Source organism: Yamadazyma tenuis, chromosome 1 (assembly GCF_029203305.1).
Source record: "Yamadazyma tenuis chromosome 1, complete sequence".
NCBI lineage: Eukaryota > Fungi > Ascomycota > Pichiomycetes > Serinales > Debaryomycetaceae > Yamadazyma > Yamadazyma tenuis.
This window is the reverse complement of record NC_089461.1, coordinates 1,397,705-1,424,839: the sequence shown is the minus strand read 5'-3', so window position 1 is coordinate 1,424,839 and position 27,135 is coordinate 1,397,705. Positions and strand designations below refer to the sequence as shown.

Here is a 27,135-nt window from a genome sequence, read left to right as displayed (position 1 = left end):
ATTAGATATGCTCAATTCACAAACAAAAGAACCCTACTTCAAGCAAGTTTAGAGTTCTGACTGTTTGTCTTAAAAGTGTTCGCTTATATCTGTTGCTTCTTCAACTCCAAGTTAGATATATTTCCAATGTTTCTTATTTATGCAGCTGGTGACCGGGAGATTGTGCGTTCGCACACTTTTCATTTTTTTTTTCATCGTCGGTGAACCTCAATCTCACGACTTAAAGGAATACCACATCAACCATGTCCACCTCTATAGCTCAGGCCTTCAAGAAGTTGAACGTGTCACTGGTATCCGAAGACCATGTGAACATATTTGAGGTGTCATATCAGTACTTATCTAACGTCAAGAAATTCAACGATGTTAAGTCTTTCAACAACTGTTTAGTTGCATTGATCAACTTGGATAAGTACGATAAAGCATTGGAATTAATCAAAAAAGTAAAGAGTGAAGAGCTCATTCAACAGTTTTCCATAGAAGTGGGATACATCTACTATAAAACCAAACAGTCCCAGTTACTACAAGAATTGTATCAACGCATCTTATCGAGAGATAGCACTTCCAAGTTTATGATTAGAGGGTTGAAACATATTGTAGCACAAGACTACTATCAAAAAGGAGAAGATAAGCAAGCTTTAGAGTTATACCAAGACTTGATCAAAGAAAACGATGAAATTGATAACTCGTTAGACTTGTACACTAATGAGTTGGCTATAATAAGTCAGTTGAACTTCTCAAGCCATGAGTTGAAAGAGCCTCTTTCCTCCACAGATGAACAGAACCATGATTTGGTGTTCAACCAGGCATTAATTTCATTGAGTGAGAACAAAGCAACTTTAGCATTATCCCAACTAGACAAAGCTTTGGAGTTGTTAGGTTATTTGAAGTTAGATGATGAAAGTTATCAAATTGAAAAATGCCCAATAGTGTTGTTCAAGGCATACATTTATCAAACTGAAGGTCAAAAAGAAGAAGCATTGAAGTTATTGGAAGACTTAAAGTTGAATAAATTCAATGATATAATGATCAACTTAATTATAAATAACAATTACTATGCCATCAACGAGGTATTGGTTGACCAAACTGGTTCAGATAGAAACGTTAACTTGGCACAAAGGGTATTGAACTACCAACAAAACTTGGCAATAACAGCTAGAAAATTAAACCATGGACAATACACCACCTTGATCCAAAATAATATCTTATTGAAGTACTTGACCAACTCGTTAACGGTGAAGTCTAACCAATTATCCAGTTTCAACTTAAGTAAGTTGGTCAGCAAAGGCAACTTCAGCTTGTTGTCTTTCAAGGTGTTGATTAAGTTGGGTATAACAAATGAGGACTTGATTTCTAGCCCACGCGTAGTAAGCAAAAAGCTCTTTAAAGCTATTAACAAAAGCGAAATCACAGAAGCAAACTTCAATGAGTTGGTTGCCTGTGCATTGATTTTACTTTCAATTGACTCAGTTTCTGGAAACTACAATCGTTCTGTTATCAGTTTGGAGAAGTTAACTGAGTTTAATTTCAAGCAACTATCGAAATTATTACCCGGCTTAATTGGGTCTTTGGTGAACTTATATGAGACGGTTGATGCAACTGAAAAATTGAACAAATTGTACAACACATTGATACAAACACTCGACAATGCCTCGAGTTTATCACACGTCGATTTCAACTTTTTCAAAGTAATTGGATTCAAGTTGTTGATTGTTAACGATGAAAGATACAATACAGTGTTCACCAAACTCAACCAAGCCAACTCTGAAGACGTCTTGATTAAAAACGTTTTACACAACTCTAGTGAACACTTATTGCCTGTGGAAACACTAGTGTCTTCGGTGGATGATGATATCGTGAACACCGATATAGACTCTTTGATTCCTGTGTCACAAGTTTCAAAGCTGTCTAGCAGCAGCAGTAAAGTCGAGAAAAAGAGAACCAAAAAAGCTAGATTTGGTCCTAGTAAAGTGTTGAAACCGGCAGACCAAATCAACTTGGATCAAGAAAGATGGTTGCCTTTGAAGTTGAGATCTAACTATAAACCTAAGAAGTCTAAAAAGAAGGTGTCAACTCATCAAGGAGCAATTGAATCAGCAGGTGCCTCGCAAGTATCTACCCCATCATCAACTCCTGCTCCAACCATGTCCAACGAGTCTTCTGCCGGTTCCTCGAAGAAGGCCAACAAGAAGAAGAAGAAGGGTAAAAAGTAAATTAGTCTAATATATATAATAAATCCATCTGGTTCGCGATAATATGATAGGTTAGCGGGGAATGAAATTTAAACGGTTTAGTTCATTCAGCTCACTGTCAAAATATTTTAGAAGCAAGATGTCACATAATCACTTAACTACAGTGAACGAATTACAAAATGAAATGTACTTTGGCAAAGAAGTGATTAACCGGGTTTCGTTTTTGAGAGAAGATTCTAAATTCATTGGCAAAGCAATTACTCATCCAAGTGCTAGATTTGTATTTTTCAATAAGACCGATCCATTGATTGTGAAATCTTGGACGAATAAGTTGGTTTTGATGACAAGTGGAAATGATATCTTCAAGGGTCCTGAGAAGGTTACTCAGGGTTTAACAAATCTTGCTTCTTGGAAGTCAGCAATCACAAAATGGGTTAAAGACAATGAAGAACATCACCATGCATTGAGAGAACAAGAACAACCTACGATTCTTTTCTTGGGGTTGGAAGATGCAAGTGTGGGGTTGGATGTCAACAGCGCAGATATCCAAGTGTTGGACTATAAAGATGGACGATACAAGGGAATTCCATATTTTGCAGTGGACTTGACAGCTTCTCCAACCTTGGAGAAGGACATTTTGCAGTCGATAAAGACCAACGAGAATGTTGATGAGGAGGAAATCTTCTTCACAACCTCCAGAAAACACTACTTGGGATTCAGCAATATTGAGGCCGCTTTGTTTTCACATGGAAAGATGTTTTTGGACTGGTTAGATAGAAACCGATTCTGTCCTGGGTGTGGGTCAAAAGTGATCCCCATCCACTCTGGTGGAAAATTGAAGTGTACCAATACAACTATTGTGGGTAAGACTGAATCAGGTAGAGATAAATACGAATGTCCTGTTCAAAATGTTTCTGTTTCAAATGTTTCATTTCCTAGAACCGATGCGGTTGTTATTACGGCTATCACCAACACGGAAAGGACCAAGGTCCTTCTTTCATTGAACAGACGCCATAGACTCTCTAACATGTACAGTTGTACATCTGGGTTCATGGAGCCAAGTGAGACTGTTGAAGTTGCAACAAAAAGAGAAATCTGGGAAGAAACTGGGGTAGCATGTTCCAAAATAGATATTGTTATGACCCAACCATGGCCATTTCCTGGGAATTTAATGATTGGATGCCTTGCCGAAGTGGAATTCGATGGGGTCAATGAGATAATTGACTTGGATCATGATAAGGAATTGGAAGATGCTCGTTGGTTCGATATGCTGTTTGTTAAACTGTTGGTGTACCCCGAAAAAAACAACACAGAAACCAATCCTGAAGGTATCTTGATTCCAATGCCTGAATCTATTGCTTATTCCCTTATCAAACTCATTGTTGATCAATCACTGAATCTGAAGCTTTGATCTACACACATTTCGCAGCCTTTTCTCACCTTTTCCATACATAATGATACAAGCCCTTCGCGAATTAGTAATCATATCTTGAACCTTATTAGGAGATGAAGCCAGTGGATGAAGCCAGGGCCCATAGGCTTGAGCAGATGAGAAAAGCCCAGAAGGAACTCAAGTATCGTAGAGAGCGTGATATTCTCCTGATGAAAAACGAAATTGAGCGATTGAGGAAAGAAAACGAGATCCTCAAGTCTGCCGTTTCAATTCCTAATCTTCCCATTGTCCTTGAAGAGTACTCCACGGTGATGAAAATCATTGACGCCGCTGGAATTACAAACAAGCAGTTCCAAATGCTCTTAACTTCTCAGTCAAAACACCCCTACTTCAGTAACCCAGATAACTTTGTGCCAATGGAAGAAGTGACTAAGGCCTTAGATCCTTCGGTTGTCAAGTACCTCACTGACGATGAAGGGGATTTCGTTTTCAAAGCGGCAGCAAGAAAAATTGTTCGGTGTTTTCTGGGTGCCGACGATAAGGGCCTGATGCATCCTGACCATAAAAAGGCTACTAGGTATACCTCAAAATATGGACTTCAACTAATTGGAATGTACTATGAACAGAATAAGTTGGTATTTTTGCAAAACTTAGCACCTAAAATATGGCTTGAGGATAATCCGGATAGTCCCCCAAATGCTATAGGATGGCCAAAGATTCTTGAATGTTTGGTTGAACACTTTGATCCCAATATTATGATACTAGATGTTTTGGTTGGGTTTATGGCAAAGTACTCTGCCGCAACCAAGTACGGGCCAATGATATATCAAGAAGATTTGGAAATTTGCCTTGATCTTTGTCGTACCTCAAACTTGGATCAAGCATACATTCTTGGAACTATGGATGAACTGCTTTATCTTTTCGACTTCATCAATAGTATTAGGGATAAGCTACTCCGATCAAGGCTGCTGGATCCTAAAGAAGCAGAAAATGGAACGGAACAAAGACCTGAAAAGGTTGTTGTAATAGATTAAGTGGGTTGGGTTTGTCGATGCGATATCCCACCATTAGGTACCAAAGTCAGCATGTACTTGATAGTACTATAAAACGAGACGCTACAGAAAGTCGACTTTGTTGCGACTAAGGTGACTAATAACCATGTATATAGCTGAACCCGATTGAACTCCATTTTTGCAGCCGCTTGTTCTTTCATGGAATGAGCCACAGCATATCCTTTCCGAGTCACATCGGTGTCTGAAATCTTATATGTTCTGTACTTAATGCATAAGGGGGAGCCAACCCCAAACAAAACTGACCCCTATATGATAAACTCACCGTCTCCGCTTCTGCCCAAAGTTTTCCTCAAGACTGAATAAATATTCACGCCGCACAAGTGACGTCTATGCACGTAAAATATTGCGATTCTCATATTCTGTAAGCTCATGAAAAACGTGCTGCATTGCCATCACCTTATATAAGTCGTAACTTGTTGCTTCTTAACCCCAAGTTCCTTTTCAGTTAATTCTATAAAACCATGTTTGAAAATTTCATGCCAATAATATCTGGTCATCGAGGTTACAAAGGAAAATACCCCGAGAACACCATTTTAGGATTTACCAAGTGCTTTGAAGCAGGTGCCACCAACTTCGAAACCGACTTGTACTTGACCCGGGACGATGTTGTTGTCGTATCACATGATGTGAACACCAAAAGAACATATGTCAAGCCTGATGGCCTGGAAGCAGATTACAATATCACCACCAGTTCATATGAAGAGGATTTGAAAGACCTCAGGAACAAGGTAACTGGTGACAAGTTATTGACATTTGAAACGGTGTTGAAGTTCATTATTTCCAACACTGAAAATGAAGATAGAACAGTTATGTTGGATATTAAGACATATAACAAGCCTAGGATCTTGAAGTCTGTTTTCCAGCAGATCCTTGCAACCAAAAATGACCTCAACTATTGGCTCAAACGTCTTCAGTTTGGTGTGTGGGATCTTGACTTTGTCAAGTATATCAACCAAGACGAATATTTCCAGGATTTACATCAGAAGTACAAGTTTGAAGTTCCTGTTCAACTCATTCATATTTCTGGTTCTTGCGAGAGGTCCTCTGAGTTCATCTACTATAACCATTACTTGGAACAAGTTTACGGCAAGCAGAGACATTTGTATAAAGTTTCTGGAGTATCTTTGCTTTATTTACTGACTTGGTCACAAGAGTTTTTGACGAAGTTCATGCCTCTTCTCAAGGCAAATTCCATGTGTTTATACACCTGGACAATCAACAATACTTACCAATACGACTATTTCGTGAAGGTATGTAAATCCTTCCAAGTGGAAGAATACGGAGTGTTGACGGATGACCCCGGCCGAATGTATGAGCACAAGATGAGCAATGTTCCCAAAGAGACAGATTTGTTGGCAGAGGATCTGACAAATGTGAAGTTGGAGTTCAAACAGAAATTAGCGGGCTACATCTTCAATTTGTTTTTGGCCTTCAGCGACATGAAAGAGTCTGATTATAAGTCTCCTGTGGATCCAGATCACCGGGAAATCAAACCTGTCAACTCTTTTTTCAGGAACATATTTATGTTGTGCCAAAGATTTGGTATCTTCTAATATGATTAGATTAGAATAGAATCTCTTTGATAAATACACAGTTTATGACCAGTAGTGCCACACCAATAGCTTAAAGTAAACATGGCTTCGTAAATATGCTCCGTAACTAATTTACTGTTGTGTCTTTATCGCAGCCAAAATCGAGATGCCTTTCGCAGCGAGGCATCGTAATATTCATAATCAACATGTTTAGCTCTTTATTACTGAGACCCAAGCACTCGGATTACTTCCAACCCATAAAGTTGGGATCCAAAAAGAGCAATATAAACACACGGGTTCTTGTTGTGCCCGAAAAGGAGCTGCAAGTGCAAGTGGTTCACAACGACAACTCAAATCTGCATTCCACTCTTTCAAAATTCTATCTCAATAAGGATGGCACTTTGAACTACAATATGACAATTGCTGCACAGGCATCGGACCACAGATTTCACTCCTCTTATGAGGATACCATTCCTTTGAAAAAAAGATTTCCAAACTTAAAGCACAGTTTCCCTAAACAAACCCTAGCTACCTGCCCAGATGATTCAGTTCAAAAATGCGTGGAGGAAACTGAACTAGTAATCAAACAGTTAATCAGCCAACAATCAGGTGAAGATAACAAAGAAAGCACTCAGTATGCCAATGTAACATCGTCTGATGTATTGGGTGAGGAACGGGGAAGAGAAAGACAAATTCAGATCAAGAATTATCAAGAGGATCCAATGCTACCCCCAAAGCATAAATTGAGAAAGAACAGACACACAGAACCATCGCCACCTGCTCCAATATTAAAGAATACTACCGGATCTGAAAAGCTCACAAAGGAAGAACAAGCAAAGTGGAAAATTCCTGCTGCAGTCTCAAATTGGAAAAATAGCCAAGGGTTTACCATATCCCTAGACAAAAGAATGCAGGCATCCACCTCCAATGAGACACATTCTGTGAACTTGAGCAAGTTGTCCGAGTTGACTTCTGCTTTGGATGATGCGGAAAAGCAGGCCAGAGAAGATATCAAAATCAGAAACGAACTTAGAAAAGAGATGATGGCCCAACAAGAGAAAGAAAAAGAACTAAAGTTGAAGGAGCTTGCCGAGTTAACAAGAAACCAGAATAACAAAAGACGACATTACGATTATAATGACGCTAATAAGAGAAGCAGATATTGATATAAACGAACTCACAAAACTGTATTTTTATTTACTTGCATAATACAAATTAGCATTACCACAAAACTACATATACTTATTTTCTTCCTCTTGACTTGACATAACGATCTCCTCCGTCATATAAAGATTTGTCAAATAACTCAATAGCAGTCGCATTGACCCATTCTAAAGCTCTGGTTGATTCTCTTTTCTCTTCGACATTTCTTAATTCTTGTTCCAAGTTCTCTTTCATTTGCTGGAGCTCTTCAGAAGTACCACTCTTCATGATGTCTTCAAACGACTTTTGCCGTTTCTTAGATTTTGGCTTCGTTCTTAGTTTTCTCTTTCTTTTGCTTTTGAAATCGATTTCATCATCTTCTTCATCCTCGCTCTCTTGTTCAGGAGAAAGATGGGCCAATTTTTCATCAATATCTTTCATTTGCGACATGAGCTTGTTTTGCTGTTCCAATTTACTGTGGTTGGATAATGCCTTATTTCTGGCTTCTATACTAAAGCAAATAGCATCTTTAACGCCTATAAGCTCTTTCTTCAACTGTGACTCTCTTACCCCATAAGGGTTTAACCATTTAATGACATTTTCTATATCATCTGTCAGATCATAATATCTCCAAGAAGACCCATTGAATAAAGGATCAGGACATTCTTCAATTATTTTCCTCTCCATAGGTGATAACAGTAAATGGTTTATAGATGGCTTGACACCTCCCCATTTGTCTATGATTATCAGCTCAGCTTTATTGTCTTGCAATTTCAGAATACTATTGGTGCTGAAGTTAAGCCCAAAATTCTGGGAAAGTTTCAAGAACAGTCTAGGGAATTCACGGAAATCGAGCTCCTTCACAATATTATTATCGTAGTCAGTAATTATACTGTCAGTGGATGGCTTTTTGAGAATTGACTTAAAGGGGGAATCATCATGATAATCCTTGAGTTCTTCTGCTTTTAGGTGGATTCGTACATCATCTTGAGAAGGACCTTGGACCCATAACTTACCCATTAAGTAAGTCTCTTCTTGCACTTCATCTGAAGAATCGTCTTCTTCATCCATCCTAACATCTTCATTATCTTCATCATCCTCAGCAGTTCCATGCAAGGTTGGCAAACCGTTATTTTCAAACCACCAATATCTATTATACAATCTATCCTTGCCCAAGCACCGAACCCTCTGGCAGTCTCTTTCAACCAACTGTCTTTCAAAAGACTTCTTTTCTCTTTTCAACTCATCTATTGTGACCAGAACTTGCTTTCTTTGTTCACAAAGATCAGCAAAAGTTGAATCCTTTGCGGCAAGTTCAGCTTCAGCTTGGGACATTTCGAATTGTGTTAATTCAAACCTTGGCCTCTTTTTCAACTCCTCTTCCGTCACTTTGATCATATTCAATTCCAAGAACTTCTCGTAAATAATATTGTGAAGGCCTTGAGCTTTCTCCACGCTAAGCTTGTATTCTTTTATGTTATCCAATCTTTTTCTTCTCAACACCGTTGATTCCTCCAAGCTTCTATCAATATATGATCTCACCATGTCACTAGTAGACAATAATTCACACAAAATATTCAAAGTTTCAATCCTCAAGTTGATATCCATGCGCTTGTAGAACTGATTTAAAGTAGTGGAAGTAGTTGCTGGTTGGTCGAGTGGCCCTAAGATTTTGTAAACACGATCAATGGTCTCTTCGTATTTGGGAAGATTATCAACAAGAGATAACACCCCCAAAAGAATAGTTTGCCAATTACCATCTCTGAAGTTACGCCTCCGTAACCTATCATGCCATGTAGTTCCACGATAGTTCATAATTTGATAGGCATTATGGTCTCTGGGTTCGTCTTCGTCATCATCACCAGCTTGGTCTTCATTTTTCTCTTCACCATCATCCTCGTCTTCCTGTTCATCATCTGCTTCATCTCCATCTTGTTGAGAATCGACATTATTGTTCTCAATATCTATAGGCTTTTCTTTATTACCAACCTCGGAGTCGGAATCGTTGTCATCTTCGCCATCACTAAGGGACTTGCTATTGTTTTCTTCGTCGCTTTCCGAACCTTTTATAAGCTCTTCATCTTCATCTTTAGAAGGGTTGATGTATGAGTTCGTTGATGGAATCTTAATCTGTAATCCATAAACCTCACCGTTCTCCCTGTAGGTCCTAACATCTGCCGCAGAAGGTAGTCTATTCGACACAATGGCACTCAATACGCTACACCAGATTTCATCAAGCAATTCACATCTACCCAAATTTGAGAACTGTTCATAATTCCAGCCCATGCTGTAAATGAAATCATCAAATGTGAATGTATCGATTTTCAATGGGGAATGGTAGATGTTGAGAAAGCTCCAGCACTCTAAAGCTTGCTCGATACAAACAAGGTGAGCTGGTACTAACTTGGACTTATCTATGGCTAACAAACTTTCGTCGACCTCATCCTTTTTCACATCCGCTACTTCATTGTCTTCTTCTGTTTCCTTATCTAGAACATCAGTATCCAGTTCGCTAATTGTGATGACTTGCGATGATTCCAGTTTTATCTTAGTTCCTTCCACCTGTTCCTCCTTGTTTAGTTCCTCCTTTTGTTCAATCAATTCAAGCAAATGTTTGTTCCAGAAACTTGAATTCTCTGGTAATTTGAACTTATATGGAGTAGGCTTAGAGTTTTGAATATCGAATTTTATGTTCAAGTCGGTTACCATGTTTCTTTTAGTGGGTGGTATTCCTGAAGCCTGCAAAGAAGCAATTGTTCCAGGCCTGTTGCAGTTAACACCTTCACCATACACACTAGCCTCTTGTTTGAGGTGATCTGGTAAATAATGAATAGGAAACCGTTTGTCTTTTGGGAGTTCTGGTTGAGGTGTATGTGTAGGTGCTTTCCCATCTAGAATACTATCAACTGTTGGCTTCTTCGAGAGGAGTTTCTCTGAGCCCAACAAAAACGTACCTGGCTTTGAGGCGTCTTTCTTTCTGGCGGAATGATCTTCTAGGAACTTGATATTAACCTTCTTACTTGCAGAGATAAGTGTGAAATGCCGCATCAGACTTGGATCTGCATCATCTGAGTCATCGTGTATAGCGGTGGATGCTTCAAAATGTTTCAAATCAGGAGGATATTCTTGAGGGATTCTGTATCTTTTTGCATATTTATCTTTAACAACCCATGGAGCCCCAATCCTATGAGATCTTGCCATAGTCAACTTGATAAACGTCTTGATAAGCCATTTGGTAAAATGATTTCTATCTCTCGTGACCTTTGCACTCGTGGCAATAGCTTGTTGATTATCTGATAGCCTTACAACCAAATATTTGGGGGCAGCATTAGATGGTTCGACTTTCTCTCTGATCAATCCTCTTTGTTTAACAGCTGAAAGCTCTCCAACCATTCCATTTATAGTTATACCTTTCAACAACACATATTCTCCAGGGAAATAGTTGTTCTTGAATTGCAGATAAACTTTATCAACAAGTTGATCCAACCTGGTGATTCTATTGAATTGAAGAAATCGTAATATATGACCCTTTAAGGCTTCTGGAAAGTTTCGTTCAACGTCTTTAACCTCTTTGGTTTCACTTTCTAACGCTTCAAAGAACGTCAAACAAGAGTTTCCGGTTATTTCACAAACAAATTTCCGCCGTTGATAATAATCCATTCGGGCCAAGTAATCTTCGTAGTTCAAAAACCATTCTTTGGTCTGAGGAATATACCAGACTTCAGTGGATAAATCTTGGGGAAGCTTGTTCACTACAACCACTTGAACCTGCTTTCTCTTATATAATACCATTGCTTAAGGTAAATCCTACTGATGGTTCGTGTTAGAAAAAGTGGTTTTGAGGTTCTGAATTTTTAATCAAACTAAAGCTGAAAAACGTTAACAAAAAAACAATATACTCGCTCGCGCGATTTTGTGTCACCAAGGTATTAGGCAGCAGCATCCCATTTTTCTATAACAAAGTGTGTATTGTGTAGGTAACATGCAATTAAATACTAAAAATACAATGAGCGGCGGCAGAAAGCGTTTAGTTCTTCCCCTTTCTCTTTCTACGCTTAGCTCCAATGATTTGTTTGACATCATCACTGAGTCCTGATTTAGGCTTAGCCTGAGGCGTTGGAGCTTTGTCATTTCTCTTTTGTTTCTTGTCAGCTTTACGGTCGTCATAAGAACGACGCTTTCGGGAGCCATTCTCTTCTCCTTCGTCTTTACCGTGATGGGTTCGGGCCTGATAGACTTTATCTCTTCTTCTCTTCACGACCTGAGAGTTTTCAACTGCAAATTCCACAATTAATTTTCTCTTGTTCAAACCGGTTAATTCAGCTAACTTCCTTTCTTCATCATTAAGTCCTTCTAAGATTTCTTCAATGCCAACTTCATGGGCATTTAACCATCTTAATCCCATTAAGGCGACTTTGTGATCTCTGAATTCTATGAACCCATACCCTCTACTTCTTCCAACCTCACCAGACCCTTTAACCTCCATCACCACTTTGGCTTGCTTAACCACACCAGCGTTCTTAGACTTCTTCGGTTTGGCCTCTTCGGGGTCTTTATTATCATGCTTATTATCAATAGATCTGGTCACTTCTTCTTTGGAAAGGGGTTGTCTTAACCCATTCTTTACTTCGGTTGCAAATTGAACAACAGCTTTACGACCTAATGCCTTTAAGGCTTTGGAGTTCATGGCTCTAGGCAAGTTTCTAATGGCCAATCTTGTCAATGATAGATGCAAAGAAGGGTTTTTGTTCAACTGTTGAACTCTTAACTTGTAGGATTTATCTCTGACTTCCATATCCGTTTTAGTGATGAATTGGGCTAATTTCGAATTCTCGGTGATTCTACCTTCGTTCAACAAAAACAAGTTTCTTCTGTCTTTAAGTCCAATTTCTTGTCCCATGGCTTCCTTCCTTTTAGCGGCGTTACGTTCTGCTAACATGTCGGCCGACTTCCTATCAACTGCACTAGTGATATTTAAAACACGCCCTTCAAAAACGTAATCTGGAGAAACATCGTCGGCTATTAACAAACTGGAAGAATTGACAACTGGGGCATTATCAATACACTTGGAGTAAGCTTCTTCTTTTACAAATGCAACAAAAGCGGATCCTTTGGAAATCCCAGTTTCACGATCTTTGACTGGTAAAGCATATTTAACAAAACCAAATCTTTCAAAATGTTCCTTCAAGCCTTCAGCAGTAGTGTCATAAGGAATGTTTCTTACGAATATTGAAAAGGCTTCTTGCTTGTTTTTCTTTGGTTGTGGAGCTTCTTGTGGTTTTTCCTCTGGCTCATCCTCTGGCTCTTTGAGAGTGTTGAGACTATCAAATTCCCCCACATCCTCTGCGTCAGTATCTTCATCTTCATCATCATCATTTTCTTGGTTATCGTCTTCAAGTTCTTCTTCCCCATCATCATCCTCGTCCTCGTCAATTTCGGCCTTTTCTGGCTCATTATCCTCTTCCTCATCCTTTTCTTCTTCTTCATCTTCCTTAAGTTCTTCCCATTTGGACTTTTCCACGGCAAAATCCACTGCTACTTCCCTGCCGTCTATCTTTAAACCAACCGATTCTTTGACTGCCTTCTCGGCTGCCACGTCCTTCTTCATCACCACAAATGCAAATCCAAGCATTTGTCCATTCTTCTTCTTTGGAATGTAGGCATCAAAAACAGCACCATACTTGGAGAATATGTTTCTTAACACTTCTGGCTTCTTGCATGACCAAGGTAAATTACGGACAATTAATCTTGCTCTTCTCTTCTCGATTGGAGCTATCGCTTCTCTTTTCGGGCGATGTTCTTTTCCAGTATCTTTACGATCTCTTCTTTTTGCCATATCGACTCTTAAAAATCTGTTTTTGAACTTGGCTTTTTTCGATTCCGCCAACGCTGACACAGTATCTTCATCTAAAGTGAAGGAAACGAATCCAAATCCCCTAGATTTTTGTTCATTATCAGTGACAATTACTGCATGCTTCACAGGTGCAAATTGTGAAAAATATTCAGATAATTCATCGGAAGTAGCATCAAAAGGAACTCCTCTCACAAACAAAGTCCGTCTATCTAAAATGTCATCTATTTCTCCGACATTTGCCGTACCTTCTTGCCTCTTAACTTCAGTGCCTGTCATTATTCAAAGAAGTTTGGAACTATTTAGTGAAGCGATGAGGAAAATTTTGGTACTTAATGTCGTTAAGTGGCTAAACCAAATTGCGAAACATTTTCCATTAAGTGTTAAGCTTCAAATCATTGCATTCTATAGATAAAGTGATAACAATGGGGGTAGCATACCTTTGCTTTGCGTCTGATTGTAAAGAATATACGAGTTGGGATGGCTCACCTTTAACTGCAATAGTTAAAGAAGTCGAGTGACTAGTATTAGTATTATCTTACAAAACCGCCCAACTCAAGAAAGTTGACATTATTGAAGACTTAAGACGTCCATGGAGCTGTTCGTAGGTATTAATCTCAGACAGAAGTTGAAAACTTATTTAACAGTGTTGTTTTCTAATGTTACTTGGTGGCTGCAAAAGACACTGTTATCTAATTCCCTAACTAGCTAACCTCCCATTGATTCCATGATCTTTAATGTAAAAAAAAACTACGATACATATGTGTTCTTCTCCAATACAAAAGTTGATATACTTGCAAGCTCTCCTTCGTCTAGCAGAACCAATACAGAGTACTGTCACGTGTGGGGTTGCATAGCCAAAATACTCGCAGAACTTCGCGACATATAAACAAAGAAAACCGCAAAAAGTCTACCCAAAACATGTCTGGACAATACAGGAAGAATGTACTACCCAATACATACATACCAGTACATCCTGAAACTGTGTTCATGACAGTATTGCTGAAGCTTCCCCGGCTGTCCCTTGTGGAATTGTGCAGTAGGTGGCCTCGGATCGTGAATACTCAACCTTATAGCCATGGATACAGTACCCAAAGAGCTTGCAACAAAGCTGTGATGGCGGATGCAGTCAAGTTCAAACAAGAGAAGACAAACAAGAAGCAAATTGTTGACTCAATAGTGCTTAAATATTGGCCTAATGGCTTAAACTTGCTTCAACTAGCTCAGATCGACTGTCAATTGATAGTCGATAAGCCCAATTCATTTAATTGGATTCTGTCTGCTGTGAAGAATTCTAACGGTTTAGAAGTCCCTATAGTTTTGGAACCTAAGACGTTTTTGGAAATGCTTTCAAAGGATTTGGGTACTTTTTTTATGAATCATATTTACGTTTGCAAACACCCCAAACTCCCGTTGATTATAATAAGAATCCAATTGTTTGATCTACAGGCTGCTTCTAGTTCAAGAACCTCTAACCGCCCGCATATCTCTTCAAGTAGGGCCCATTTTGTTGCTATCCCTATGAATTCAGCATATATTATTCATACTCCAGGAAATGATTTGGTTACCGATATCATCCTTCAGGTAATTGAAAGAAATTTACCACAGAAGAAGAGTAACTTATTGCAACTTATTACAGATAGAAAACAACAACCAATAAAGTCCCTAGAATCCATGCAAATTTTGTTTGGAAATTCCAGGTTTGGTAACAGTTTGGGGGCATGGTCAGCGTATGCTGATTCGACTATTGATATTTCACCACTTGGGGCAATAGAGGACCATACGACCGTATATAAGAATGACAGCAAAGCTCCAACAGAAACCGAAATGGAAAAATTGAAGAGGATTGCAAACTTGAGATTCAAAGGCTCTGAGGATGGAATAATTAAGTCTGAACAATTGTTCACAGAGCCCTTTATATTACAAAGAAGAAAGAAAAGAAAACGTCCGTTTTCAATATATGATCATGATAACAAAGATGACAGCGAGACTATCATCCACAAAAACGAATTCAGCTCTATAGCTCCATTACAGTATGCTGAATTTGAACTCAAGGAAAAGCTCGATGCTTTTGCTGATAATAATGACAACTCAAATGATGCTCAAGAACACTACACGTCGATCACATTGAAACTTTCTGGCCCGGATGTTTTTGCTGGGCTTCATGAACTATCAGTCATGGTTACCAATGAAGAAAAAATGGTAGTCAATCCAGTAAAGATGCCTTCGTGGTTAACGGGCGAAGAAGGTCAAAGTTGTGGGATTGTTAAGGACGGAAAGTTTTCAAAATTGTAAATAGAACTTTTATTATAAACACTAATAACCCAACCTTGTAATTAATCCTTTTATGGATTGAACGACAGAATCATTTGCATGCTTATTAGCTCTGTCGAGCAAAGAGTTCAAAAACTCTATGTCTTTATACTTGTATGCTTCATTGGCAGCTGATACCAAATCGTTGTTTGAAATGAACAAATGGCATTTGTCCAAATAATGGATATCGGAGCACTGGTTAATATACATCGAAATGTAGTTTGGAGGCCCCTTGTATGCTAAGCATGTTTCAACAATTATTTGAAATCCAATAGGTGATTTCAAGTTAGTCTTATCATTGGATGAAGATAATATAAACTGGTGAAGACGGTCAAAATTCAGAGTCGAGCAATAGGTTTCTAATATCAAATACCAAAATTTTGATAGTGACATCTTGAAATCTTTAACAATTTTGTGTCCTTGTTTGAGTTGATGCATATTGATTAACTTGACCAAAATCTGACTCAAACTTTTGGTGGAAAAGAAATCAGTTTGGTATGTATCGCTGAGTTTCTTTTGTAATTCTAAAACATCCAACTCTGATTGATGGAATTTGTAGTTTTGTCTATCCCCAGATGACCCCAGTAATTTCAATAACTTCATTTTATAGTCTTCGTAGTAAGTCAATAAGCCAGTACTTATGTCAGGTGGGGATTCATTTTGTTTGAGGAAATATTTTAACCTTTCAATTGATAGTTCAACTTTCATATCTTCTTGTTTGTAATATTTCTCCATCACTTCTCTATGGTGTTTTCCAATACTTTGTACCCAGAAGCTCTCCACTAAATTACCATCAACAACTAATATTTGGTTAGAAGTATCAATATCTTCACTAATTGGATCTGTGATAGAATGAGACTCATTTTGATGTAGAATCTTGAAAAATTGGGATACTGAAAGTGTACTATGTAGGTGCATTAGTAACACTTTTACCAAATCATACTCAGCACTTTCGAATGCCTTTATCAAAGCTATTTCTAGCTTTTCAAATTTAAGATACTGTTCGACCTTCTTGACTATTGTCGGTTCCAAGTTGATAAGATAGTTGCAAAGATCAAGCCTTCCCTCTTCAAAAGCGATTTCGGAAATTTCAACAACAGATACATAGTTTTTCTTGCTAGCATCATCTCTAGCGGAAACTAGCTTCTTGGCAATTATTTTGTAAAGCTCGGAATCCTCCACATCAATTTCCTTCTTTATTTTGTAGCAGCACCAGTGTACATAAATTTTGTCTCGCAAGTATTGTAAGTCTAACAAGGAGATAACCTTGAGAGCCAAAAGATATTGGTCCCTATTCAATAACATCCCAATTATTTTATCCCAACCCAATATATCGGCTTCTTTTGAAGTTAAGAATAAAGAGATGTCTGCTGATTTTAGCTGATTCAAAACTTTAATGGTGTTTATGACTTTCAAGTACTTCTCAGAGTTGTAATATCCATCAACATAAGCTTTACCAAACGTAACAGCCAGAAGAAGTTTCTTCTGCCACTGTGGGTTGAACTCGTCTAATGCAACATCGAGACATGAATCCATTGCATTTATTAAAGACACATCAGACTTCAATAACGAAATGTTAGTGTCAGCTTTTGACGATTGTTGGGTTAACTTATCGATACAATCTAATAGAATACTTCCTGGATGAGATGAGCCAATCTGATACAAGTTTCTGCTCGATTCAGAAACTCTAGACAAGAACTCTACTTTCTTAGTGGTGAGGATCTTTAAACCATCAGGTTCACTTTTCAAGTGTGCAATGGTGAAAGATAATTCGTCATCACCCGTACCCTTAAGTACAGCATCGAAGTCAAGATCATCTTCATCTATGAAATCATAGAAAAACGATATGGATGCCTGGTTCGGTCCTACTACCTTTATTTCATCTCTTAATGACAACACAATGGCATCATTTGCACACCATTCGATTTGATAAGGCAGACTTGAGTCATTGGAAGTATCGTACTCTAACAATACTTGGGTGAAAGAACTGCTGATCACAAAAATAGTCGATACTTGTTCATTCAAAAGAGCCACTAAATGACCATTAGGTGATACTGTCACCTTTGTGAACGGCCCGTCAGTGAGTTCGTGATCGACCAACTCATAGCTGGAAGATTTCAAATCTACTTTCAATGTCAATGCCGTAGAGCCGTAGCATATCACCGCTGAGAACCCGTCATCAGTCAATTCTATCAATGCCATGTCATGAAGTTGAGGTCCCAGAGTCACTGGAATTAAGATTTCATAGTTTCTGTGATTGTCTGCAAGATTAGTTATAATGAACCGATTCGTCAACCGTAGGACAAGGAAACTCCCCCAAATGTAGGTATCGAATATTTGGAAAACCTCTTCTGGTTCATTATTTTCAAGGTTAGTTATAACATGTTTGTTGAGTTTGCCAGTACCTTCATGATCTTTTCCTCCAGTTTTCCCATTCAGATTCCCCTGAATTTCTTCTGCGTTCACATTGTTTAAGAACACATCGGACTCTCCGAAATTGTCCAAGGTTATAAGGTCTTTGGTAAAGACATACTCGTCAAAACTACCTTTGAGATCTTTGTAATGCCTGAACTTCTGGTTGCTTAGCACCACATATAAATCCTCATTGTAGAACTCGTAGTCCACTATATGATCTTCAGTAGTACTGTTGTAAACTACCGACCACAAGTTATTTCCACTGATGGTGTATATGTCTATCACACTGGGGTGGGAAGTGTACTTTGAAGACAAAGCCACCAGCGTGGAATGTGATGATATTTTAACCTTGTGGTCACCATAAAGGTTTCCAATTGACCAATTCAAAGTCTCGTAGCATGGAACCAAGCTATAGTACACATCTTGGATCTTTTGCCAGCTTAAACTAGGATTTGAAGTCATTAACGCCTTTCCCAAATCTCCAGTCGCATAAAATCGCGGTGTACAAGCACAAAGTTCTATTTAACGTGTTTCTCTACAAGACGTGAACACGATGGATACGGCAGGAGGTGACGACCAATATGTAACCCTTGTGTCTGCTGACAATCATCGGTTTATTATTCTGAAAGAAGTTGCATCCATCTCTTCGGTGTTGAAAAATACTCAAGGATTCGAAGAAAGTAAGACAGGTAAGATTCACCTTGATATGGACGGAGATATACTTGAATGTGTGGTGGAATATCTATACTACCACCACAAATACAAAGAACAAGCAGAATATGGTAACATTCCCGAGTTCAACATTCCCACTCATTTAGCCTTAGAACTCCTAGTAAAGGCAGACTACTTAGATATATAGGTGTGTTATAGACGTTACGAATGAGATAATCGTAAACCATGGTTCAATTACCGGGTACTCTTCTCTCGAATCGATGCTAAAAATATGCCTACTGGGTAGTTGTTTTGCAAACTCCAATTCTTCTCGCTGCTATTCTTGGATCTCGTATTCATCTTCTCACTAAGGATTTATTTCCCCAGTGTCGCATTTGATTGAGGTCATAGATGTCTACAACATTACTAGATAATTTGGCCACCGAGCTGACGAGCTTTTCAGAAGCAGGCGAAAAGTATCTCAGCAAGATCCTTGATGATACCCACTCGTTTGTTGGAGAGTTGAAGTCGATGGAGCAAGACCTAGTCCAACAATTAGAACAGGAACTGCAAGGGGCCCATCCTGATCCGGTTCTGTTGGAATCCCTTAAAAATTCTGATTTATGGTACAAGCAGTCTATAGACTCATTGAAAGGTTATAATGGACAGATAAACAAATTCACAAAGCATATACTTCATAATTCCAAGTACAACATCAATTTGGATGGAGCCTATACATATCCATTAAATCTCGATAACATCCCTGTGGAATATCTCAAGGGGCCCACTCCTGGTGCTAGTCATGATGATTTAACACTCCGGGATGTGAAAATGGAGAATCAAAAGGAATTGATGAAGGCCATTGTATTGCACCTACTTAAGATTGGTCAGAGCGATTTGATTAAAGACATGTTGAATGACACCACCAAAGATATTAGAATTGATGAAGATTTACTTGACAAATTCCAATTGTTGAATCAAATAGTCGATGGCATCGTTTTGAATCACGATCTATCGAAAGCTTTACTGTGGTTCAAACAGAAGCACGAATCTGCTGGGCCTCACTCCAACTTTCAGGAAATCGAATTCAAGTTTCATATACTTGAGTATACTTTGCTTTTGAACAGAAAACCTAATTCCAGTACTGATGGGGGATTGGATTCGGCACTAGAGGCGTATATGTATTCGAAACAGAATTTCCCCAGGTTTTTTGATGCCTATTTACCGGAGATCTCTCCATTGATGTCACTATTGTTGTTTAAAGCTCAAGATGATGTTGACTCTAGTCATCCAGATGACTATGCTAGAAAACACATGATGAGTTTGCTTTCTGATTTCATGATTAAAATGAAAAGCTCTTTTAACAAGGACTTAGAACAAAGACCAAGCAAAAGAAATGAATCAAGGTTTGTGGAAGAAATATTGAAACACTTTAGCAGTATAGAACAAAACCAGAACTTGTTCCAATCACTTTCAAACGAATTTATATCCTATTACTGTAAGGATTTGAATTTATCAAACGATTCTTCTTTATTCCAAAGTGTATTATCTGGATTTATCAACTTGCCAAGCTTCTACAAATATAATCAGATTCAAAGACGATTCAGTAAGGTCCGTTCTTCTTCGATGAAAGAAGACTTTGATATTGACACTATCAATGCAATAGGCACATCCGAAGTTCTTGATGATCCCAAGGACAAGCCCCGTCCACCTTCCATTCAGTCTAAGCATTTCAATATCATATCTCCTTATTCTTTTGATATGCCATTTCAATTGTCAGATTCCAATAGATTTTTGTTCGATTATCATCCTATTTTTATTTGTCCTGTTACAAAAGAACAATTGATTCCATTAACAGTTGATGAGGTCGAAATTGAACTTGAAAAGAAAGCAAAGAGACCCAAACTTGAAGTCAGTAAGAATGATGAGCTTCTTAAATCCATGCATAACCCAGTGGTGGTATTGAAACATTGTCAACATGTTGCTTTGAAGGAAAGTATCTGGCAATTGTCAAAGAGAGGATCTGAGATATTCCGATGCCATTATTGCTACAAGAAACACCGGTTTAGTGAAGTTACCGAAGCTTATTTCATTGATTTGTAATCAATCATGAAAGTTTTATGACCCTTGATATATATATATATGCATGTCTTTAAACCATAAGTTAATGATAGTACTACGTTAAAACCGTTCGCGACTGAAAAATGAGATGAGCTTTCTTTCATTCAAATCATCATTCTAATCATGAAAAGACGCAGTAAAAAAGACGACGGACTGAGTTTGACGTCGACTATCAAAACACACTCCATATTAGGTGATGTATGGGTTCCAATTTATGAAACTCCTGTTGAATTCAGTAGCAGCCATTTTGAAACAGCCATGTTAAATATCATTAAACAGCCGAATATCAACTCCACTGTGATTATGAGAGCAGATATTTTGAAGGAAAACATATATGATCCAGAAAAGGGTGATACCATGTTCGTTAGTAAAAATATAAAAACATTGCCCCTGTTTCCTGATCAAGATGAATCTGATACATTATTATATCGAAATTATGATGATGTAGAGTTGAGACATATTCCGTTGGATGACAGTGCCATTAAATTCAAACCTAAATGCCAAGTCGTGAGGAGGGTGATACCACGTAACCCTTTCAAAGATTATATCATCAACCAGACGTCCGTCATCTTAAGTGATGATTCCAATAGATCATTAATGGTCGTTTACATTCCTCATATTGAGAAGGAAGATGAGACCCCATTTTATCTTCCTCCCGTACATGGAATTGCCATACTTTTCCATGATGACAAACTTTCCATCCACTACTTGCCATTCAACTACACAGACCCATCTGAAAGGTCGAAACTTAGAACGTTGGATCCTAATGAGCGTTCTATTCGGATTGCTATGAGATTGCTTCTAACATCTAGAAAACACTCTCAGGGTTCTAAAGATGGATATGAGAAGCGTGTGGTCCACGACTTGGTGGTACCCAAAGAAGCATTTCAAAATCGGTACATTAGCTTGAAGAAAAAGTACTCGTCGGCATTGGTGAACAGTTGGGCAGAGAAAACTGATCCCAAGAAGCATGTTTTTGAAGATTTGGCTATCGCAGCGTTTTTGATAGAACTCTGGAAGTTGAAATATGATGGAAGGCCTTTCGAATTTATGGACCTTGGATGTGGAAATGGATTATTGGTGTACATATTGCATATGGAAGGATATAAGGGAAGAGGTATAGATGCAAGAGCCAGAAAGTCTTGGATTACTTATCCAGCTGAAACTCAAGAGTGTCTAGAAGAAAAGATCATTATTCCACATGTTCTTTTGAAGTCGAATACTCAAAAGGATAAATACTTCCAGATTCCAGATTCCCACGACCCAACTCTCATGACTTACCACTCTTCTTCCAAGCTTATGGCTTCAAAAAATGTATGCATCACCAATGAGTTCAAGGAAAATACCTTTATAATCGGTAATCATTCGGATGAATTGACCTGTTGGATTCCTTTGTTAGGTTATTCATTTCTCGTGATTCCATGTTGCTCTCATTCGTTATCTGGAGCCAAAAAGAGATACACTCCGAAGAGCTCTGGAGCTTTATCAACGTATGGAGCGTTAGTTGAACATGTGGAAGAGTTGTCCAAAACTATGGGCTGGATAGTTGAGAAAGAAAGCTTGAGAATCCCCAGCACCAGAAATGCAGCTGTCATTGGGTTTAATAAGCATTCCAAATACAAAGATGATACTCAAGAAACGTTTGATTCACGAGTCATGGATGTCGCTAATAGAGAGAAAAATTTAGACTCGTGGGTTGAGAACTCCATTAGTTTGATGAAGAAAGCCCCCAGAGATCACTAACAGAGGGCATAGACATTATCATAGAAGAGTAGTTAGTATAAACATAGATCGTAATTGGTTGCGATTTAAACCGCATTGGGAATTGTCATTAAGGCTTTTTCCTGATGCTCACTTTCCTAACGAAACGAATTTCAACTAAGACGCATACATTTGGTTATGGTTGGTTCATCGTCACAGTATGTTTAATTGATGTGTTATCCAAGTCATTGCATTGTTCTCGTATACTAATATCTCTAGATTCCAACAACTCGAAAAGTTGGGGGAAGGTACCTATGCCACTGTTTACAAAGGTAGGAATCGTGCCACGGGTGCTTTGGTGGCCTTAAAAGAAATCAACTTGGATTCGGAGGAAGGAACCCCTTCTACCGCCATCAGAGAGATTTCTTTGATGAAGGAGCTAGACTATCATAATATAGTGACTCTATATGACGTGATTCACACTGAAAACAAGTTAACAATAGTGTTTGAGTATATGGACAGGGATTTAAAGCGGTACATGGAAGTACATGGGAACAACGGAGCCTTAGACTTGAAAACTGTAAAGTCATTCATGTTTCAGTTGTTGAAAGGGATCATGTTCTGTCATGATAATCGTGTGTTACATCGTGATTTGAAGCCTCAGAATTTGTTGATCAGCAATAAGGGAGAATTGAAGTTGGGTGATTTTGGATTGGCCAGAGCTTTCGGTATTCCTTTTAACACTTTTTCCAACGAGGTGGTCACTCTATGGTATAGAGCCCCGGACGTGTTGTTGGGCTCTAGGGCTTATACCACCTCCATTGATATTTGGTCTGCTGGTTGTATTTTTGCTGAAATGTGTACTGGTAAGCCCTTATTTCCTGGCTCTGCTAATGATGATCAGTTGATGAAAATCTTTAGATTGATGGGAACCCCCAACGAAAGAACCTGGCCAGGAGTATCATCGTATCCTAACTATAAGAACAATTGGCAAATATTTGTCCCCCAAGACTTGCGGTTATTGATTCCTAATTTGGATTCCATGGGATTGAATTTGTTGAACAGTTTATTGCAAATGAGACCTGAGGCCAGAATTACTGCCAGGCAAGCCTTACAACATCCTTGGTTCCATGAGATTAACAACCCCAGTCCGTTAATGCACCATATTAACGATCTGCAACAACAACTGCAACAGCCACCACAGCAACAACAGCCTCTGAATAATGGCCAGATTAATTACTAAATGTAATTCAACCTTTTATCTATAAATCTGTTTCTTCCCATTTGTAGGAAAAATGAATAGTAATGAATAGCCCGTCGAGAAATATTTATGCTTAAATTATATTAAAATTATTAAATAAATGTACTATACAAACATTCATCATAATCGTTATCATTTCAACGGAATATAGAAGATCATCCCCATTTGTCTATCATTAATGTACATGAGATAATTATCAGACCGAGCTTATAAGAAGTAATCACCTCTATTTTGCTTATTAGTGTTAGTTTTGATTGCCAAATCACCATCCTTGACAGCAGAGAATATTTTGAAGTCTGGATCCAATTGTTCATCAATTTTCATAACGCTGGCAACATTTCCACATCTGTAACAGTAATTAGGAGCAGACCAAACGGTTACCACATCCTTGTCTTTAAAATGATACCTGAACCCTTCCATCACCAACTGATGAGCTCTAGCTATCAACTGTAAATTATTAATATGATTGAACTCTCTGCTGACTTTAGATCCAAAAAGCCAACCAGCACCTCTGGGACTAACGGCCCAAGTGTCGACATTTTCAGGATCAGACCAAACCAAATCACAAAATCCTCCTTCATGGGGCACTTCTTGAGCTCTACTCAAGACTCTGATTTGATCCAACATCCTGATCTCAGGGGATAAACCACCGTGAACACATAATATCTTCCCATCAATAATGGCTGCCAACGTTAAAAAATCAAACACTTGGCAACAGTATTTCCAAACAGTGGTAGAACCGTATTTGGTTAGACATTCTTCGTAAAATCCATACACTTGAGTGATTTGTCTACTTTCATGATTTCCTCTCACCAACGTAATTCTGTTGGGATACTTGACTTTTAACACCATTAATAAGGTGAAAGTTTCCAAAGAAAAGTATCCCCTATCCACATAATCACCTAAGAATATAAAATTATTGTTATTGTCTTCTGACGGTAAGCCACCGCTGATTCGGAAGAGCTCCAATAAATCATGGAATTGTCCATGAATATCCCCACAAACTGTTACGGGACTTTGAACTGGTTGAATGTTAGATTCTTCCATTAAAAGCTCTTTGACAAGCTCACACAACTGTTTCATATCAGACTCAGTTAATGCAATACATTTTTTGATCTGTTCCAACCATTGATCGGGACCTCTTTCTGACATGATGAATGGTAGGTGAATGAAAATGCAAAATTAATCTTTTTAGTAATCAAGAAATCTGGATTCCAGGTTGGCGTGATTCGACCCGAATGCAAATGCTCACACAAAAAATAGGCACACAGAAATATTGGGCCAGGTACGGGTGTAAATACAGGTTCAAACGTTGGCTTGTGTGTTTGGAAAGTCCTATACACCAAAAGTCAATCAAATTGTCAGTGACAATACAGCAAGAATACGAATAAACAAGTCGCTGTTGGATGAGCCTTTATGAAACCGACTGAACACAAGAAAAGGAAGTGCGACTTGAAAATGCTCGGTATTCCCACGACGACTAAAATTTTTTCGTGGTCAATTTGAGCGCACTTCTCACACCAAAAAATCTACACTATGTTTAATCTAACGGCCTCCAGTAGAAAAATAGTGACAAGGGCCTCTGTGTCAATATCTACGCCCCATTTGGCAAGCAGTCGGTGGTTCGGTATAAGTCACGTTGCGTCACAGAACAAACCGTTACCTTCTACCCCAGAAATGAAAGATGAGAAATGGAACCTCAATGTTGAAGGCTCATCTGCAGAAGGTTCCACCAAGATAGCCTCCACAGTTCTAAATATGACCAATCTACTTAACGATCAAAGAGACCCACCTTTAGATATTGACGACTATTTTATCAAGAAATTTAAACCATTCGACAACTACGATCCTTTTGACTTATCCATGAAACAAATTGAAATCGACCAAAGAGCTCGGAAGTATCCAAAGAACAAGAAGTCAAGAGACCCATTTGCACGAAGTGGCATTAATCCCTTGGACTTGTACACAATGCCGTTAATTTTATCTAGGTTCTTAACATCGACGGGCCAGATCTTACCAGCTACCATCACCGGATGTAACCCTAGAAATCAAAAGAAGCTCGGTATTGCTATCAAACGAGCAAGAGCATGTGGGTTACTTAGTTCTGTCCACAAGGATGTATCGTACTTACCTTCCAGAAATCTATAAACTATAGCAGCCCTCTCGAGTCACCCTGTATATAGTCGACAAATCACTACACTATTTTCGCATTACCCGGTGCCTCCACCAATAATAGCCTCAGGCAATATTTAAGAACTTGTATTTCCTCTCTCACTCCCGCTTCAGCGAAAACCCCCAAATTATATTCATTCATCAAAATGTTGGCCAGATCATTTGCTAGACAATCCGTCAGATCCCTCTCTACCACAAGAGTGGTTTTATCTTCTAATGAAGGTGCCACTGCTGCTGGAAAAGATGCCTTCTCTGACAGAGAAAGAGCCCAAGAAACCGCCTATGTTAAGAAACATGAAGCTGAACAATTGAAGGCCTTGAAGGAACAATTGGCTAAGCAAAAGGAAACCATCGACCAGTTGGCACAAGAAATCAAATCTTTGAAGAAATAAACGCATATGTAGCTAATGTTAATATATACATGGATTCATATTGGACAATTTGTCCAAGTTGATCGTAGAAGGTCCTTTTTCCAGGAGTTAATTGTGTTGTCATTAACACATCATAGATATTTTAAGTACTCGTAAAACCATATTTGACATCATCGAAACATGATTCCGTTACTGGTTTGTGTTCTAGATGATTTCATGCACCTATAATCTTTTACTCCAGCTTTTAGACTCTCCTTTGTATGATCAAGAATTTCGCAGTTCAGAAATTTCTTCCACAGGTTTTTTTTCTCTGTAAGCTTAAGACGAAACTATGGATGATTCAGAGTTGAATGCCATCAGGCAAGCCCGGTTGGCTGAGCTTCAAAAGAACACATCACAGCAACAGCCAACGAATCCCCAGGCGGAAATGAAGGTTAATATGTTGAATCAAGCATTAGATGTGAATGCCAGAGAAAGACTCAGTAGAGTCAGAATCGTCAGACCAGATAGAGCTGAGGCAGTGGAAAACTACGTGGTGAAGTTGATTTCCATGGGATCATTGACAAAGAAACTCACCGAACAAGAAGTGGTGGGGATTCTCAATAGCTTGGCAAGAGACGAGAAGAAGAAGGATGCGAAAATCATCTTCAACAGAAGACAACTAAGTGATGAAGAAGACGACGATGACTTCTTTGATTAGATGGACTGTATAAGAGTTCATGCTGGATTTATAGAGCTTTGAGTTCTAGGTTTCATGGGTACCATATATTACTGTGATCTAAGCACCCTCTGTCTTCTTATACTGAGACAGTAGTTCTGAAGGAGATGAGGAATTGATATTTATATGAACTCAAGGTGGTCAACTGGCTACTCCTGAGTGGAACACTACTCCACTCAAAATTAATGTATTTCTTTACGTACATACTTCAAAATGTAGAGTTCTCTACCG

At 38.6% G+C, this 27,135-nt stretch overlaps 15 protein-coding genes across 15 annotated transcripts; 11 read left to right on the top strand and 4 right to left on the bottom strand. All coding sequences in view use genetic code 12, as the record gives it.

The window, feature by feature from the left end:
- Window positions 1-242: 242 nt before the first annotated feature.
- On the top strand, window positions 243-2,210 carry srp72 (Signal recognition particle subunit SRP72; the record flags this gene model as incomplete). Its single annotated transcript, XM_006688089.1, has 1 exon — window positions 243-2,210. The coding sequence occupies one exon, from the start codon at window positions 243-245 to the stop codon at window positions 2,208-2,210; it is 1,968 nt and encodes a 655-aa protein (XP_006688152.1).
- A 118-nt stretch (window positions 2,211-2,328) lies between these two features.
- On the top strand, window positions 2,329-4,616 carry NPY1 (NADH pyrophosphatase; the record flags this gene model as incomplete). The annotated part of the gene is made up of 2 exons (XM_006688844.2): window positions 2,329-3,570; window positions 3,693-4,616. 2 exons carry the CDS (start codon window positions 2,329-2,331, stop codon window positions 4,614-4,616), a joined length of 2,166 nt encoding a protein of 721 aa, XP_006688907.2.
- A 500-nt stretch (window positions 4,617-5,116) lies between these two features.
- Window positions 5,117-6,208, top strand: PSN45_000693 (PLC-like phosphodiesterase; the record flags this gene model as incomplete). Its single annotated transcript, XM_006688842.1, has 1 exon — window positions 5,117-6,208. One exon carries the CDS (start codon window positions 5,117-5,119, stop codon window positions 6,206-6,208), a length of 1,092 nt encoding a protein of 363 aa, XP_006688905.1.
- A 185-nt stretch (window positions 6,209-6,393) lies between these two features.
- Window positions 6,394-7,353, top strand: PRP45 (mRNA splicing protein; the record flags this gene model as incomplete). Its single annotated transcript, XM_006688087.1, has 1 exon — window positions 6,394-7,353. The coding sequence occupies one exon, from the start codon at window positions 6,394-6,396 to the stop codon at window positions 7,351-7,353; it is 960 nt and encodes a 319-aa protein (XP_006688150.1).
- Window positions 7,354-7,429: 76 nt separating this feature from the next.
- PSN45_000691 (imitation switch two complex protein 1) lies at window positions 7,430-11,122 on the bottom strand (the record flags this gene model as incomplete). The annotated part of the gene is made up of 1 exon (XM_066157503.1): window positions 7,430-11,122. The coding sequence occupies one exon, from the start codon at window positions 11,120-11,122 to the stop codon at window positions 7,430-7,432; it is 3,693 nt and encodes a 1,230-aa protein (XP_066013600.1).
- A 235-nt stretch (window positions 11,123-11,357) lies between these two features.
- On the bottom strand, window positions 11,358-13,460 carry NOP4 (RNA recognition motif-containing protein; the record flags this gene model as incomplete). The annotated part of the gene is made up of 1 exon (XM_066157502.1): window positions 11,358-13,460. The coding sequence occupies one exon, from the start codon at window positions 13,458-13,460 to the stop codon at window positions 11,358-11,360; it is 2,103 nt and encodes a 700-aa protein (XP_066013599.1).
- Window positions 13,461-14,702: 1,242 nt separating this feature from the next.
- Window positions 14,703-15,476, top strand: CHL4 (chromosome loss- protein; the record flags this gene model as incomplete). The annotated part of the gene is made up of 1 exon (XM_006688085.2): window positions 14,703-15,476. The coding sequence occupies one exon, from the start codon at window positions 14,703-14,705 to the stop codon at window positions 15,474-15,476; it is 774 nt and encodes a 257-aa protein (XP_006688148.2).
- Window positions 15,477-15,497: 21 nt separating this feature from the next.
- On the bottom strand, window positions 15,498-18,371 carry vps16 (Vacuolar protein sorting-associated protein 16; the record flags this gene model as incomplete). The annotated part of the gene is made up of 1 exon (XM_006688084.2): window positions 15,498-18,371. The coding sequence occupies one exon, from the start codon at window positions 18,369-18,371 to the stop codon at window positions 15,498-15,500; it is 2,874 nt and encodes a 957-aa protein (XP_006688147.1).
- A 91-nt stretch (window positions 18,372-18,462) lies between these two features.
- On the top strand, window positions 18,463-20,663 carry PSN45_000687 (uncharacterized protein; the record flags this gene model as incomplete). Its single annotated transcript, XM_006688082.2, has 2 exons — window positions 18,463-18,741; window positions 18,972-20,663. 2 exons carry the CDS (start codon window positions 18,463-18,465, stop codon window positions 20,661-20,663), a joined length of 1,971 nt encoding a protein of 656 aa, XP_006688145.2.
- Window positions 20,664-20,804: 141 nt separating this feature from the next.
- On the top strand, window positions 20,805-22,424 carry TRM44 (tRNA(Ser) Um(44) 2'-O-methyltransferase; the record flags this gene model as incomplete). The annotated part of the gene is made up of 1 exon (XM_006688081.2): window positions 20,805-22,424. The coding sequence occupies one exon, from the start codon at window positions 20,805-20,807 to the stop codon at window positions 22,422-22,424; it is 1,620 nt and encodes a 539-aa protein (XP_006688144.1).
- A 156-nt stretch (window positions 22,425-22,580) lies between these two features.
- On the top strand, window positions 22,581-23,625 carry PHO85 (negative regulator of the PHO system; the record flags this gene model as incomplete). The annotated part of the gene is made up of 2 exons (XM_006688840.1): window positions 22,581-22,600; window positions 22,662-23,625. The coding sequence occupies 2 exons, from the start codon at window positions 22,581-22,583 to the stop codon at window positions 23,623-23,625; spliced, it is 984 nt and encodes a 327-aa protein (XP_006688903.1).
- A 225-nt stretch (window positions 23,626-23,850) lies between these two features.
- On the bottom strand, window positions 23,851-24,795 carry SIT4_1 (sporulation-induced protein; the record flags this gene model as incomplete). Its single annotated transcript, XM_006688080.2, has 1 exon — window positions 23,851-24,795. The coding sequence occupies one exon, from the start codon at window positions 24,793-24,795 to the stop codon at window positions 23,851-23,853; it is 945 nt and encodes a 314-aa protein (XP_006688143.1).
- A 525-nt stretch (window positions 24,796-25,320) lies between these two features.
- PSN45_000683 (mitochondrial 37S ribosomal protein bS18m) lies at window positions 25,321-25,791 on the top strand (the record flags this gene model as incomplete). The annotated part of the gene is made up of 1 exon (XM_006688838.2): window positions 25,321-25,791. One exon carries the CDS (start codon window positions 25,321-25,323, stop codon window positions 25,789-25,791), a length of 471 nt encoding a protein of 156 aa, XP_006688901.2.
- Window positions 25,792-25,961: 170 nt separating this feature from the next.
- On the top strand, window positions 25,962-26,207 carry PSN45_000682 (uncharacterized protein; the record flags this gene model as incomplete). The annotated part of the gene is made up of 1 exon (XM_006688835.2): window positions 25,962-26,207. The coding sequence occupies one exon, from the start codon at window positions 25,962-25,964 to the stop codon at window positions 26,205-26,207; it is 246 nt and encodes an 81-aa protein (XP_006688898.1).
- Window positions 26,208-26,517: 310 nt separating this feature from the next.
- On the top strand, window positions 26,518-26,886 carry PSN45_000681 (uncharacterized protein; the record flags this gene model as incomplete). Its single annotated transcript, XM_006688079.2, has 1 exon — window positions 26,518-26,886. One exon carries the CDS (start codon window positions 26,518-26,520, stop codon window positions 26,884-26,886), a length of 369 nt encoding a protein of 122 aa, XP_006688142.2.
- Between the last annotated feature and the right edge of the window lie 249 nt (window positions 26,887-27,135).